Source organism: Carlito syrichta, unplaced genomic scaffold (assembly GCF_000164805.1).
Source record: "Carlito syrichta isolate Samal-C Ts95f unplaced genomic scaffold, Tarsius_syrichta-2.0.1 Scaffold301761, whole genome shotgun sequence".
In the NCBI taxonomy this organism is placed as follows: Eukaryota; Metazoa; Chordata; class Mammalia; order Primates; family Tarsiidae; genus Carlito; species Carlito syrichta.
In genome coordinates this window covers 372,318-387,793 of record NW_007245857.1, presented here as the reverse complement: position 1 = coordinate 387,793, position 15,476 = coordinate 372,318, and the positions used below count along the sequence as shown (strand labels likewise).

Genomic DNA, 15,476 nt, shown 5'->3' with positions numbered 1-15,476 from the left:
CGGCCACTCCCGGCCACCGCAGCCTCCACCTGCTAGGGCTCCGGCGATCCTTCCGCCTCAGCCTTCCAAGCAGCCGGAATTACAGGCATGTGCTACCACGCCCGGCTGATTTTTTGATTTATTGTAGAAATGAGGTCTCGCTGCCCAGGCAGGTCTCGAACCCGCAGGCTCAGGCAATCCACTCACCTCAGCCTCCCAAAGGCGCGGGATTACAGGCTGAGCCACCGAGCCTGGCCGCCTGTAGATTTCTAAAGCAGCAAACCTGGATGAGACCATGCAGGTCTAGACAGAGAATGAGTGTAGCCAGAGAGGAGAAGAGAGCTAGGACTGAGTCCTGCAACCCCCCTCATTACCACTGTTTATAAAGAGCAAGGGGGTCTGAGAAAGGAGCAGCTAGACACAAGCCATGGTGTCCCAGAGGCAAAGCGAGGAAAAGTGGGAAGGAAGGAGAGGGGGCCCTTAGGCAGGTGCCGCTGCCAAGCTGCAGAGTGACCATGGGATCCAGCACCATGGTGGTCAATGGGGACCCTGTCAGCAGCATCTGTGCCAGAGTAGTGGGACCGAGATCCTGTCTAATGGGCTCAAGAGAGAACAGGCAGGAATGCAGTGGAGACAGCAGATGCAGACCACACTTCGAAGGTGCTTGCTGTAAAGGGTGCAGAGAAATGTGGTCAGTGGCAGGGGAGGGGGACCAAAAGAAAGTTTCTGCTTTGATTGTAGAAATAGCAGCATACTTGTCATTCAGTGAGAGTGACTCAGCAGAGAAGGGGAAATGATACCAGAAGACAGACTTGCTGGAACCTTCGGTGGCAGAATTGCAAGGGACATGGAGTGTTAATTGAGGGTTTGGTGTCAGTGGGAGCTCAGAATTCAGTTTCCTCGTCTAGAGTTCTGTGGGTTTCATAGAGCTGTTTGGAGGGTAACAATAAATAAGTTGAAATGTAGAAATTCAGGGGCCAGGGCCCCTCTCCCCCCCCCACCACCAAATGTTCTTATTGTCACTGGGTAAGGCATGTTCTAGAGCTCCCCAGACAATCTTGGTGTTAGCCATTAGTCGAATGGAGCAGCACATCACATCTTGTGAGGTGTGTCTGACTGCTAACCAAGCCAAGGAGCCCTCCTGAGGATCTAGGGAGGGAAGACCCTGGGCTCAGGCCCTCACCTGGGAGTCCGGGACTGAGATGGCTGTTGGAATTGAGTCCCACTTTCCCTTCAGGAGAAAGAGGATAGCCAACGCCTCTCAAGGGTGGGAGGCATGCAATGAGGGCAGGTTGGGGGTCTCCTCTGACTTCTTGCATGACATTGATCACCTACCTGCTCCTTCTCTGAGTCTGTTGCCTTATCTATAAAATGAGAGTCTCGGCCTCCCGGACAATCCCCTGGGGCTCTTTGGCTCTGGGAAAGGTGGTGTTGAGTCACCTCTCCTCCCTTCAGAGGCTTCAGGAAGAAGTGCGCCAGCGAGACTTGGACTGGGACCGACGGAGGGTTCAGCAGGCTCGTGCCACTCTGCTGTTTGAGCGACAACAGCAGCGCCAGCAGCGTGACCTACGCAGGGCTCTGGACAACAGCAACCTCAGCCTTGCCAAAGAGCAGCATCTGCAGTGAGTGCTGGGCAGGGTCAGGGCCAGGTCGGGGGACCATGGGGGGGGGATGGGCTGTGGAGGTCAAGGACGGGAGCAGAGGGGCAAGATGCCTCTCCCTGGGTGGCCCTCATCTGGGCACTGGAAGCTCAAGTGGACTCAAACACAGGTTGACAGACCCATGGGGTCACAGATAGCTCACATTGCACATGGGATGCACTGGTGGAAGGCTCCAGAAGCCCCAGGGGAGGGCACTGAGTTAGCTGAGGAGGAGCCTTCATGGCTGAGACTCTGGAGGGAAACCACACCACCCGCAGCAGGGAAGGCTGTCAAGGTAGAGGGAGGCACTCTCGGTCTGCCTAGAACAGGTCTGTAGTCTCTTGGTTACAGACAGGACCCCATGCAGTTCCAGCTACAGGAAAATGTCAAATGCAGATATGTAGGTGAACCTGTAACTAAAGAAACACAGTATTTATTTACTTATTTATCAGGCTCTTGGCTTAAACTCAGAAGAGACCCAGAGGTATCTTTCCTAATCAGATGTCCTGTTACTGGGGTTCATCTGTTATTGTCACTTTGGTTTGGGACCTTAAAAGGAGCAAGAGAACTGACAGTTCGAACAAGCAAAGCACACAGTCACAGTCATGGAGATTTCATGTTAAGATATCCACAAATTCCACTGGTGCCAATTCCTAATCTAACTGCAGTACAATGAGACTGCTGGGGAGGAGTCGAATGGGTTTCTCTTTAAGCTCATGAGGACTGAAATATATTCTGTATCATGGGGATAACACACTAATAAAAAGTTTGTGGACTTTTTCTTTTTAAAAAAATAGAATATTTAGGAAGTATACACATTCGCTGACTTTTTTTCTCCTTTTGTTTTGTTATCAGGAAAAAATATATGAATGAAGTCTTTGCAAACCAACCCACAGGAGATTATTTCACACAATTTAATACAATAAGTCGATAATGGAAAAGACCCTTCATTCCCCTCATTTATGTATGAAGTGCAGCAACCTTAAAGAGTCACATTTATTTTTTTAAAAATACACTCCTTGGTCCAGAAATTCCCTTCAACTTGAATCATCCACTGTGGAAAAAACATTCATCAAACCTTTTCCTTGTGTTTCTTTGAGGAACATTAATTTCTGTACAGCTTGGCTTAGCAAAGGTCTCAAGTGCAGCCCTGGGTGCTATGGATATAGGAGGAAGCAGATATGAGTCTGCTAAGGGCCATTTGAGAGAGAGATGGTATTTAAGGTGGGCCTGTGTCAGGCTCTAGGTTCAACTGCCATAACAGCTACTGCATACAAATGCTGTGTGCAAGGCATCCTTCCAAAATGTTTTGTAGAATTAACTCATTTGATTCTCATGACAGCTGGTGGTGGGTATTTTTACTATTCACATTTTCTAGTTGAAGAACCTGAATTACAGACACATTTGGCAAGGTCATACTGCTAGGAAGTGACGAAGAGTGGATTGAACTCAGGGAGGATGGCTCCTTGTAACAGAGACTTAGAACAACAGTGACTTGGATGAAGCAGAGGTTTATTTCTTGCCCTCATGGAAGTCCAAGCTGATATGGTCGCTCCCCCAAGCAGTGCTAGGGGCTCAGGCTCCTTCTAGCTTGTTGCTCTGCCCTCCCCATCCCCACATGCAGCTTCCATCTAGCGGTCCAGGATGCCACTCTGGTTCCCAAAGCATGCCACACTCTGGCCAGCAGGGAGGAAGAAAGTGGAGAAAGAAGGGGACAGCAGCAGGCTACTTCCTTTAAGGGACATGGCATGGAAATTATACTTTTCACTTCTGCCTACATCCTGTGGACCAGAATTTAGTCATGTGACCACACATAGTTGGAGGCTGGGAAACTCAGCTGGCTGACCATGTGACCAGGCAATCGTTCTATCATCATAATAAAAAGGAACTGAGTGCAGTGGCTCATACCTGTTATCCCAGCACTTTGGGAGGCTGAGGTGGGAGAATCGCTTAGGCCCAGGAGTTCAAGACCAGCCCGGGCAACATAGCAAGACTTCATCTCTACAAAAAAAAAATTTTTCTTTTAATGAAAAAAATCAGCTGGGTGTGGTGGAGTATACCTGTAGTCCCTGCCACTCAGGAGGTTGATGTGTGAGGATCACTTGAGCCCAGGAACTTGAGGCAGTGGTGAGCCATGATTGTGCCACTGCACTACAGCATGGATGACAAGAGTTAGACCCCAACTCAAAAAAAACACAAACATACATACATTAGGGACAACTAGCTGTCTGCCACAGACCACACTTGAAGAGTGACTTGGGATTTTCCAGGCAGGAGGTAAGGGGAGGCATTCTCTGCTAAGAGTGGGAAATAAGTCTGGCAGTAATGTGGGCTCTAGCTCCAAGGCCCAGAAATGACTGGATTGCCTCAGTTGCCTCTTCCTTCTCCATGTGGGTTTTGTGCAAGGCCATCTGCCCAGGACCAGTGACAAAAGACAGCTCTTGGCAGTTTATCAGCCGAGCTAGAGCTAGATACTCTAGTGCAGGCGTCTCGGCTCATCTCTCACCTCCTTCTCTTCTCTTGCTCAGAACCCTTCAGTGACTGATGTTTAACCTGAGTCTGAGAATTGGCAGTGTTCCCAGGTGGACAAATTGGAGCTAGACTCAATAGCAGGCATAAAAAAAGGCACCAGGGTGCACAAGAGAGAAGCAGTCAGGACCTTATCTGCTGTGGCTGGCGTGTCGAGGGCCTGGGGGCGGGCTATGGGTGGGAGTGCAAGAGGGGCCTGTGGCCAAGGCTTCAGCAGCAGGCAGGGCCAGATGAGGGAGGCTGTGGACTTTATCCTGAAGGCAAAGGGAAGCATTGGAGAGAGTTGCCAGTCACACAGAGAGGGTTAGATGTGCAGGTTTCAGAAAGAACCAAATGGGTTCAGGTAACCTGGGGGCTGCCAAAAGAGAGGCAGGCGTTGAAGACAAACTACTGCCTCCCTCTGGACCCAGGCCTACATGGACCCCCAGGATGGCAAAGCATTTGAACAAATGATCAAACTGGGGACATGGTTCAAATCCAGAGTTAGCCAAGTAATGCTGCTACCCACCCGCAGGTGGGGGATGGGAGTGTGGGGCACTGCCACAGTGCCACAACTGAAATATGGATTGTGATGTTAAGCCAGGGAGGGGAGAGCAGGAAAGTTGATGTATTAGCACCTACTGTGTGCCAGACTCCCGCTGGGCCTCTCATGCAGATGATCTCATTTAAGTCACTTCATCACACCTCAGCAGAGCAGGGATTTATCCTCAGCTTACAGCCAGAGAAGTGAAGGACCTCTCTGCTCCGATTGTACCTAGCAGGAACCACTCTTCAGAGTCCAGGGCTTCAAGACTCTCTGTCGGCAATTCACCCTTTTTTCCCCCTAGACAGGAGCTGCCTCTCCCCAGAGTGACTGATGGTAACAAGACCATTCCCTTTACGGCAAGCGGTTGGAGAATGTATTCATTTCCTAGGGCTGCCATAACAAAATACTACAAACTGAGTGGCTGAAACAATAGAAATGTATAGTTCCTCACAATTCTGGAGCCCAGAAGTCCAAATCAAGGTTTCAGCAGGATTGGTTCCTTTTGAGGCCGAAGGAGAATCTGTCCTAGGCCTCTCCCTGGCTTTGGTGGCTTGCTGGTGATCTTTGGCATTTTTGGCTTATTCAGGCACCACCCTGATCTGTGCCTTCTTCATGTGGTCTTTCCTTTGTGCATAAGTGTGTCAAATTTCTCCATTTTATGACACCAGTCACATTGGATGAGGGCCTACCCTAATGACCTCATCTCAACTAATTACAACTACAATGACCCTATTTTCAAATAAGGTTACATTGTGAGGTACTGGGGATTAGGACTCCAGCATGTCTTTTGTGGGGCAGAGACAATGTAACCCATAACAGGAAAATGCAGAGGGACACCTAGTTCCGTTGCCTCCCATGATAATCCCATTATGGCCAGGCTGAACAAGCCACACTCTGGGAAGCATATTGATGATGGATGATTGACAGCCAATACAGATCATGAATGCTCCTGCTTTCGAGTGGGGAGATAAAGTGAGAAATGGGAAGTAATGTCAGTTCATTCAATGAGCACTGAGGGCTCTTCAAGTCCTGGGTGTCATGGCAGGCCCTGCGCCAGGAACTCCTACAGTCTAGTGGAAGATACAGATAGAGAAGTAGATCCTTGTAAAGGAGTACGAGATAGACTCCTCAATGGAATCCATGGTCATCGGCAAGAAGGGAGACAGCACTAGGAAGCTGCTGCAGCCATTAGTAATACCTATACATGCCTGGAATCATGGCCCAACGTGGAGACACTTGCTCTAACTCTGAATTTCGCATTATTTTAAAGTGTGTACACACACACACATATACACGAACACACATATATTCGCAAAGGAAATCCTGGCTTCAAGACTTTATAGACACTTGCTTGTTTTAAGTGTGCCCTCTGCTGGTGGCCAGCAGCACAACGCATTCCCTGCTAGGCAGGAAAATGAGCCCAGCTACAGAGCCCCAGGCTCTGTGCTTGGGCAGGTTCTGACAACACCCCTGACACCGCTAGATATGATTGCTAGGCTGTCCAGAGAAAACAGGATAAAAGAGGTTAAGTGATTTACCCCCAGCTGGCAGGCAGAGCCAAGACTAGGTGTGGGGCCCTCTCCATTATTCTCCTCTGAATGGCCCATTACAATTTACACACACAGCCACACATGTTCTCAAAGGTTTTTGTTTATGGGTTTTTTTTTAACTTTCCCCCTACGTTTTGTTATGAAAAATTTCAAACATACAGAAAATTCGAGAGAATTGCACAGCCCATGCCAATTACCTAGCATTTACCCACTATATAGATTCTACAATTGATATTTGCTTCATCCCCTATCTCTCTATAGACTTTTAAAATTCTAGTTATATGCTACTTGCAAAAGACACATCTAAATCACAAAACAGCACAGAAAAATTAAGATAATAGCATTCAAAAGTCATTTAAACGTACCAAGATGACTTACTCTACACAAAAACCTGCATGTGACTGTTTATAGCAACTTTATTCATAATTGCCAAAACTTGGAAGCAAGCAAGGTGTTCTTCAATAGGTGAATGGAGAAACAAGCTATGGTTACTCCTGACAATAGACTATTATTCCGTGATAAAAAGCAGAATTATCAAGCCACGAGAAAACATGGAAAAGCCTTAAATGCATATTGCTTAGTGAGAAAAAGCCAATCTGAAAAGGCTACATACTATATGATTCCAATCATAAGATATCTGGAAAAGGCAAAGCTATGGAGACAGGTTGCCAGGGCCTGGGGAGAGGATGAGATAAATAGGTGAAATGTAGGGGAGTTTGGTTTTTTGGTTTTTTTTTGAGTTGGAGTCTCACTCAGTCACCCAGACTGGAGTGCAGTGGCCGCTCCCGGCCAGCACTGCCTCGCCTGCTGTGCTCCGGCGATCCTTCCGCCTCAGCCTTCCGAGTAGCCGGAATTACAGGCATGCACTACAACGCCCGGCTGATTTTTTTATTTATTATAGAGATGACGTCTCGCTGCCCAGGCGGGTCTCGAACCCGCAGGCTCAGGCAATCCACTCACCTCAGCCTCCCAAAGGCACGGGATTACAGGAACAGTGAAATTACTCTAGATAATACTATAATGGTGGATACATGTCGCTATGCATTTGTCCAAACCCACAGAATGTACAACACCAAGGGTGACCCCCTAATGTAAACTGTGAACTCGGGGTGATAATGATGTGTCCATGTTAGATATTAGCTCATTGGTTGTAACAAATGCACCATCCTAATATGAAACATTAATAATAGGGGGAACTAGGTGTGTGCAAGAAGGGAGTACATGGAAACTCTATGTGCTTTCTTTATTTTATTTTTATTTTTTATTTTGAGTTGGAGTCTTACTCCATCACCCACCCTAGAATGCAGTGGCACACTCACAACCACCCCAGCATCAACCTGCTGGGTTCTAGCAATCCTTCCGCCTCAGACTTCCAGGTAGCCGGAACTACAGGCATGCGCTACCATGCCTGGCTAATTTTTTATTTATCGTAGAGATGAGGTTGCGCCAAGCTGCCCAGGCTGGTCTTGGACCTGTGGACTCAGGCAATCCATTCGCCTCGGCCTCCCAAAGTGCTGGGATTACAGGCTGAGCCACCGAACCTGGCCTCTCTGTACTTTCTACTCCATTTTTCTGTAAACCTAAAACTTCTCTAAAAACAGCCTATTAATTTAAAAAATGAAGTCATAAAATACCTAGGAATCAAAGTCGAGTCATTGTCAATGGTTCTTTATTCTGATTTCAAGTTCTTGTGTTAAAGATAATGGATGGAGCCTGGCTCGGTGGCTCAGCCTGTAATCCCGCGCCTTTGGGAGGCTGAGGTGAGTGGATTGCCTGAGCTTGCGGGTTCGAGACCCGCCTGGGCAGGCGAGACCTCATCTCTACAATAAAAATCAAAAAATCAGCCAGGCGTGGTAGCTCGCGCCTGTAATTCCGGTTACTCGGAAGGCTGAGGCGGAAGGATTGCCGGAGCCCAGCAGGTCGAGGCTGTGGTGGGCGGGAGCGCCCACTGCACTCCAGTCTGGGCGACAGAGTGAGACTCCAACTCAAAAAAAAAAAAAAAAAGATAATGGGTGGGGGACTAAAAAATAAAGGATTAATCATATATTCAATAATTTAAAGCTTCTCTTTGGTATCCATGTCACTTTCAGCCTCCCAAGTCTTCTAGTTGAATAACTCAAATTTCAGCCAATATATTTACATAGTATAGGGTATGTACAAAATAAATTTGCAGAATCAGCTATTCAGTGACTTGAGGGTATAGTCCTAGAGCTGAATTTCCTGTCTCTACCTTCTTATCCCTAACTCTTACAAACCCCTGGCATTTACCTGCTGCATTGTTGTACACAAAAGTGTCTCATTGGCATGACATCATTGGATCCTTGCAATAACACTTTGAGATAAACATGCAGTTACTCATCTTCTTTTACAGATAAGAAGACTGAGGTTTAGAGGGACAACATAATGTCACTGAACTATAAGAAGCTGAGCAAAGATTCAAACCCAGATCAAGCTGACTCTTACTTTGGTGCTCAGGCTAACTGCCCACTAAGAGAGAACCAGCTCAAGACACAGAACCCCCTGACATAGTATCAGACTGAGATGATACTCTTGCTCTGGGCACCTGGCCTAACTTAGCAATGTATGTTGAAGGAGCAGACAGTGTTTTGCGTTAAAATTAGTCCCTCAGTCTCACCTTCTGCATCACCATGGATAGAGTGTGTATGCTCTACCTGTGCCAAGCACTATGCTAAGTGTATTCATTAGACACATCTCTTCCTTGCAACAAGCCCCAGAAGTCAGGTTTATTGTCTTTTTCACAAAGTGACTGAAGTGGGGGACTTCTGCTTTCAACATAATGGTTTATATTGTAGATTGAATATACTAAAAATTCTGTCTGCTATGACTCAACTAGATCCTGGATAAATTACAGCAAGTGTTTTATATGCATTGCTGAGTAAATGAAACCATGAAAAGTTATGTTCACACATGAAGAGCCAGTGAACTGAAACCAGAGCAGTGAACTGTAGCAAGAAATAGAAGCTAGTGTTGCCCTAGTGGCTGATAATAGGAACCTAGAGCTTTGGGAATTTAAAAAATCATGAGAAAAATGAGAAGCTTTCATAAAGTGGGTGATTCAGAACTGAGACCTATGCATTAATCTGGGATTTGGAAGGCGGCTACATCATCTTTGAAGAAAGTAGAGAGGTAGAAAGAAGACGGCTGGAAACTCATGAGTATTCACTGTGGCTCTGTAATACTCACGATGATAGGGATGATGGTGGTAACGGTGATGATGGCAATGATGGTGATGGTGGTGGTGGTGATGGTGATGGTGGTGGTGGTCCTTGAGAATTCACACCCATATGCCCATTCGTACATGGCCCCAGATTTTCAATTTATTCAAAGAGGTGAAGGAAATTCCCAAAAGAAAAATTAAACTGAAGTGTCCTCATATTAGTTTTGCCTCCATGATACCTGGGAGAAACTAACACAAATCATTTCTGAAGAAAGCAGGTCCAACTTAGACCCCTCAGACTTCTGTCACCCAAAAATAGGTTCACACAAACAAGCAAAGCACACAGGAAAACAAGCCACCACAGGTAAATATCAGTAGAAACAACCATTCACATTTAGATGTCCCAAGAACTTCAAATAATGAAGTTCTCAAATATAGCTATTTTTAAAGGTTATCTGCTCCCAGCCTTGATGGGATGACCAGTACTGAATTATCTCTCCTGCTTCAGAAAACTGGACTAAGCAATCAACAACTGTTCTCAGACATTGGACAACAGACAACCCAGAACTGTAATAATTGAGAGAAGGGAAACAAACAAGATGAGCTGAACCCAGGACTTTTTTCTGGAAGCATTGTGCCCTGGCAGAGGGCGGGGATTCCAAGCAGAGGACTCTGATCTTGCTACACTCTAGAAGCTGAGGTGAGTGGAGTTTGTGGGGCAGGGTAACCATATGACCCAAGAATTCTGCTCTTAGGTAAATACCCAAGAGAATTGAAAACCTTTGTCCACCAAAAAAAAACACTTGTTCATAAATGTTCAGAGCAGCATTACTCATAACAACCACAAAGTGGCAACAAACCAAATGTACTTCCACCAGTGAATGGATGAACAAAATGTGGTCTTGTCATACAATGGAATACTATTTAACCATGAAAGAAGTGAGATACTGATAGATGCTACAGTGTGGATGAACCTTGGAAACATGATGCTAAGTGAAAGAGGCCAGAGACAGAAGCCACATATTGTCTGGTTCCATTCATATGAAATGTTCAGAATAGGCAAACCCATAAAGACAGAAAACAGATTAGTGTTGTTTGGCCAGGGGCTGGGGATATGGGGGATAATAGCTAAAAGACACAGGATTTCTTTTTGAAAATGAAACGATAAAAATGAATGATGAAAATGTTCTGAAATTAGATAGTGGTAATGGTTGCATAACTCTGTGAATACACTGAGAACCACTCAGTTGTACAATTTAAAAGAGTGAGTATTATGGTGTGTGAATTTTATCTCAATTTTTAAAAAGCCCACAAGAAACCGGGCTCGGTGGCTCAGCCTGTAATCCCATGCTTTGGGAGGCTGAGGTGAGTAGATTTGCCTGAGCCCGCAGGTTCGAGACCCACCTGGGCAACTTAGCGAGACCTCATCTCTACAATAAATCAAAAATCACCCAGGCATGGTAGCGCGCGCCTGTAGTTCCAACTACTTGGAAGGCTGAGGCAGAAGAATCACCGGAGCCCAACAGGTCGAGGCTGCAGTGGCCTGGAGCATGCCACTGCACTCCAGTCTGGGTGACAGAGTGAGACGCCAACTAAAAAAAAAAAAAAAAAAGCCCACAAGATATCACTCCATAGCCACTAAATGGCTAAAATTTAAAAGACTAACCATATCAAATGATAGCTAAGATGCAAAACAATTGAACTTTAATCCATCTTTGGTGGGAAGAAGCAGTTTTTACAAAGTTAACTGTACATTTACCCCATGACCTAGCTATTATGTCATTTCCAAAAGAAATGAAAGTAGATGTCCACAAAAAGACTTAGCGAAATGTTCATAGCATCTGCATTCATCATAGCCCAAACCTGGAATCAACCAAAATGTCTATCAGTGAGTGATCAGGTAAACAAACATATTCATATCTCTCATCAATTAAAAGAAACAAACCACTGATATACCCATCAAAGTGGCTGAATCAGAACCCATAATCAGAAACACTGTACCAGATACAAAAGAGTATATACAGAGCCGGGCTCGGTGGCTCAGCCTGTAATCCCGCGCCTTTGGGAGGCTGAGGTGAGTGGATTGCCTGAGCCCACGGGTTCGAGACCCACCTGGGCAACTTGGCAAGCCCTCATCTCTACAATAGATCAAAAATCAGCTAGGCATGGTAGTGCGCGCCTGTAATTCTGGTTACTTGGAAGGCTGAGGCGGAAGGATTTCCGGAGCCCAGTAGGTCAAGGCTGCCGTGGCCGGGAGTAGCCACTGCACTCCAGTCTGGGCAACAGAGTGAGACTCCAATTAAAAAAAAAAAAAAAGAGTATATAGCATATCGTTCTATACATGGGAAGTTCCAGAATCAGCAAAACTATTCTTTAATCAATGTTCGCCTGGGACAGAACCATGTGGAGTTTGCTGCAAATGGGCATGAGGCTACGTTTTTGGAATGATGGACAGGTGCAGAAAAAACATCACTACCCCCAATCAGGACTGCAAAGGGGACGGTCTCTAACACACTTGGTACCAGCGTATGCAGAGTGAGTCGTTGCTGTCCTCCGGTGCGATGTCCACCAGCAGGTGGCATTTCTATCTCGCCTGCTCTCAGCAGAGCCCCCGGCCAACACCGTCTTTCCACATGCGTCTCTGTTCTCCCCAGCAGACGAATGAGGCTGACACAGAGGCTGTTATAACTGCTGCAACAGCTACTTCGGAGTGTCGGTGCAATGAGGAGATGGGTCCCCATGCTCCTCTGCCAGCAGCAGTCCTGAGCCTAGTCTGGAGCCTCCTGAGTACATTTTCCAAAGAGCCATGTTATCCTCTCTGTAATGCATGCATGTGATGTTAAGACAATGATGAAAAGAAGCTGGAGGAAGGTGAATGAGAGCAAGGCTGTGAGCTACACGGAACAGGTAGTTGCAGGGCGGGCCTGTGTCTGCCCTTGGCCCACCGAGCAAAGGCTGGGGCTTTGCTCCCTCCCAGCCTACCATCTGGTCCCACCCACCTCCAGATGTATGCTTCCCCGCTTCCCCATCTTGGAGCCTCACATCCCCTCTGCCAGGACTGGCAAAGTCAGTTTTGTCCACTGTGCCTGGTAGGCTTGCCTTTATTCTCTTCTTTCTTTTTCTTCTTCTTCCTTTTTTTTTTTTTTTTGAGTCAGGGTCTTACTCTGCCGCCCAGACTAGAGACAGTGACATGGTCAGGGCTCCCTGCAGCCTCGACCTCTTGGGCTCATGCAATCCTTCTGCTGCACACTCCTGAGTAGCTGAGACTATAAATGTGTGCCACCATGCCAGGCTAATTTTTTTTGCAGAGACAAGGTCTTGCTATGTTGGCCAGGCTGGTCTTGAACTTCTAGGCTCAAGCAGTCCTCCCACCTCGGCCTCCCAAAGTGCCAGGATTATAGGCATGGGCCACCACACCTGACCCTTCTCTTCTTTCACCCAATAAGGGATGAATTTGAGGTCCCCAGGGCCAACTCCTAGCATGGCCACAGAAGGAGGACATGATGCAGACATGGGCAGGTGGAATGCCTGGGAGTCAATAGGTCTTTTCTTTTTACCAGACATTCTAGAAAGCTTTCCAGACACATTTGTTCTAATAGTGCCAGAAAAGACTCCAGCCCTATTGTCTACAACTGTTGGGAACAGAGCATTCCAAAACTTATTGAAGAAAGAAGAGGCCAGGGCCATCTCCTCCACACCAGGCTGAGCTGTGAATTAATCACCCTTGAAGGATCCCACTGGGGCACTTGAGCTCACAAATGTGTCTTTGTTGACTGAATGTCCAGTGGGACTTGGCAGAGCCTGAGAACATGACTCCAGTCATCAGGGCCTGCTGGGGCTGAGAACAGGAACCAGACAGCCACCAGTAAGTCTCTCATTCAGGGTCACTCAGTGTCCTTGGCTGCTTATCTGGTAAGTGGCCCCGAATGGCCTTTCAGTTTCAGCCCCACTCCACCCCCTACCCCCACCAACTGATCCTGTCCCCTCATTCTCAACTCAAATTCATGACCAAGGAGTCTTATTGGACAGGGTCATCTTTTCAGATGGGCAGTTCAGGGTCAAGACCCCATCCTTCCTCGGGGAGGGTCTTGTGGCTCAGAGTGTAACTGGACACCAAAAGGTCAATGGGCTTGCAGCCACAATAAACATGTCCAGTAGAATATGCTAATAGCATTTATATTTGCTGCCTATCAAGCCTGATTCAATGCTGACGCAACATATATTATCTTCTTAAAATCCTCAGGAGGCCAGACACAATGCCTCATGCTTGTAATACCAGCACTTTGGGAGGCCGAGCGGGAAGGATCTCTGGGGATTCAAGACCAGCCTGGGCAATATAACAAGACCTCATCTCTACACAATATATAAGCTGGGTATGGTGGGTTTGGCATCACACACCTGTAGAACCAGCTACTCAGGAGGCTAAGGTGGAAGGATTGTTTGAGCCCAAGAGTTTGAGGTTACAAGTGAGCTATGATCATGCTACTATACTCCAGCCAGGGTGACAGAGTGAAGCCCTGTCTCAAACAAACAAAAGCAAATAACAAAAAAATGCTTCAGGAGCCTGTAATTGTGTTACCAGTTCCATATTGCAGATAAAGACCTAAGGCTTAGAGAGGTGAGCTAACTTTCCCAAAGTCCCAGAGTCAGTGCAAAGTGGACCCAGGCACTGAACCCGGTTCCGACTCCAAACTCCTGACTACCTCTGACAGAGGGCTCCCAGAGGAACACTCAGCAAAACCCAGTTGGTAAAGACAGGTGACAACCCTCCAGTGTACCTCTCTAGCTTGGCCTCTGTCCTGAATTCCAGGCTCAGTATCCAGATAACAACTTGATAATTCTCTTGGGTGTCTAACAGACATCAACATGAATGAGTCCAAACAGAACTATGTTCTGTCTACCTGTACCTGCCTTCCAAAGTCTTTCTCATCTCAGTCCACAGCAGCCCCATTATTCCAACTGCTCAGGTCAGAAAGTTTGGACTCATCATTGAATTTTCTCTCTTTCCTACCTATCCAGTTCATTAGCAAACCCTGCCAGCAAGGCTTCAAAATGTATAATACACCTGACGCTTTCTTACCACCTTCACATCTACCACCTTGGTGAAAGCCATCATCTCCTGCCTGGATATTGCATTAACCTCCTCACTGGAGTCCCTACATCTCCCCTTCCCAACCACATTCTTTCTCAATACAGTAGCCACAGAGACCCAGTAAAAATGCAAGTCAGGTGATCTGTCCCTTTACCCAAACACTCCAGTGGCTCCCAACTCAGAGCAAAGCCAGACTTCCTCCGGTGACCTACAAGGCCTATGTGACCTCACTCCCTGCTATCTGTTCCTCTAGCCTCCTATCCTATCACCCTCCCCTTTGCTCACACTGCTCCAGTCACACTCACTTCCTTGCTATTCATTGAGCATGCCAAGTACATACTTGCTGTTCCCTCTGCTTAAAATGCTCTTTCTCCTAATATCCATGTGGTTAGCTCTATTACTTCCTTAGGGACTCAACTCAAAAGTTACCTTCTCTATGAGACCCTTTTCTGGACCCTACATAAAATAGTTGCTTCCCTCCTCCAAGGCCCTCTTCCTACCCTGCTTTATTTTTTTCTGTGATACTTAGTACCTGATATGTACGTTTATCATTAGTCCTCTCTGCCACTAGGCTGTAAGTTCCATGAAGGTAGCAACTTTGCTTTATTCACAACCGTTCCCAGAGCCTTAAACAGTACATGGCACATATTGGTTGCATGAATTAGTGCACTGCGGGGTTTTTCACAGGCTGAGCCTAAACATCTAGGGTTCAGGCACACGGAGGACATGTGAAGACAGCAAGGAAGGTGGGTCCTCCAGGGACCTATCTGTATCATGATTAAGGAGCTGCCACTCACCCTAGGGAAAATGACAGTCCAGGCACACAAGTGGGTCCTAATTATAAGGTGTGGTTGATAATAGAGAGAGCCCCATGGAATCTGCTGAAGCCCAAAGGAGGGCAATGGAATACAAGGGCCAGCATTTCTGTGAGGCATAGGGGTATCAGGCAGCATGACCCTGCAGTGGCACTCAAGAGACGACC

At 46.9% G+C, this 15,476-nt stretch overlaps 1 protein-coding gene across 1 annotated transcript in view; it reads left to right on the top strand.

Moving 5' to 3' along the window:
* The window catches only part of RIBC2 (RIB43A domain with coiled-coils 2), a 12,717-nt gene extending 10,111 nt beyond the window's left edge, over positions 1-2,606 (top strand). Inside the window, exons 6-7 of the mRNA XM_008055168.2 lie at positions 1,435-1,601; positions 2,475-2,606. Of these exons, the coding sequence (XP_008053359.1) occupies positions 1,435-1,601; positions 2,475-2,553 (246 nt within the window). The 3' untranslated portion in view covers positions 2,554-2,606. The remainder of the gene's footprint in view (positions 1-1,434; positions 1,602-2,474) is intronic.
* Positions 2,607-15,476: the final 12,870 nt, after the last annotated feature.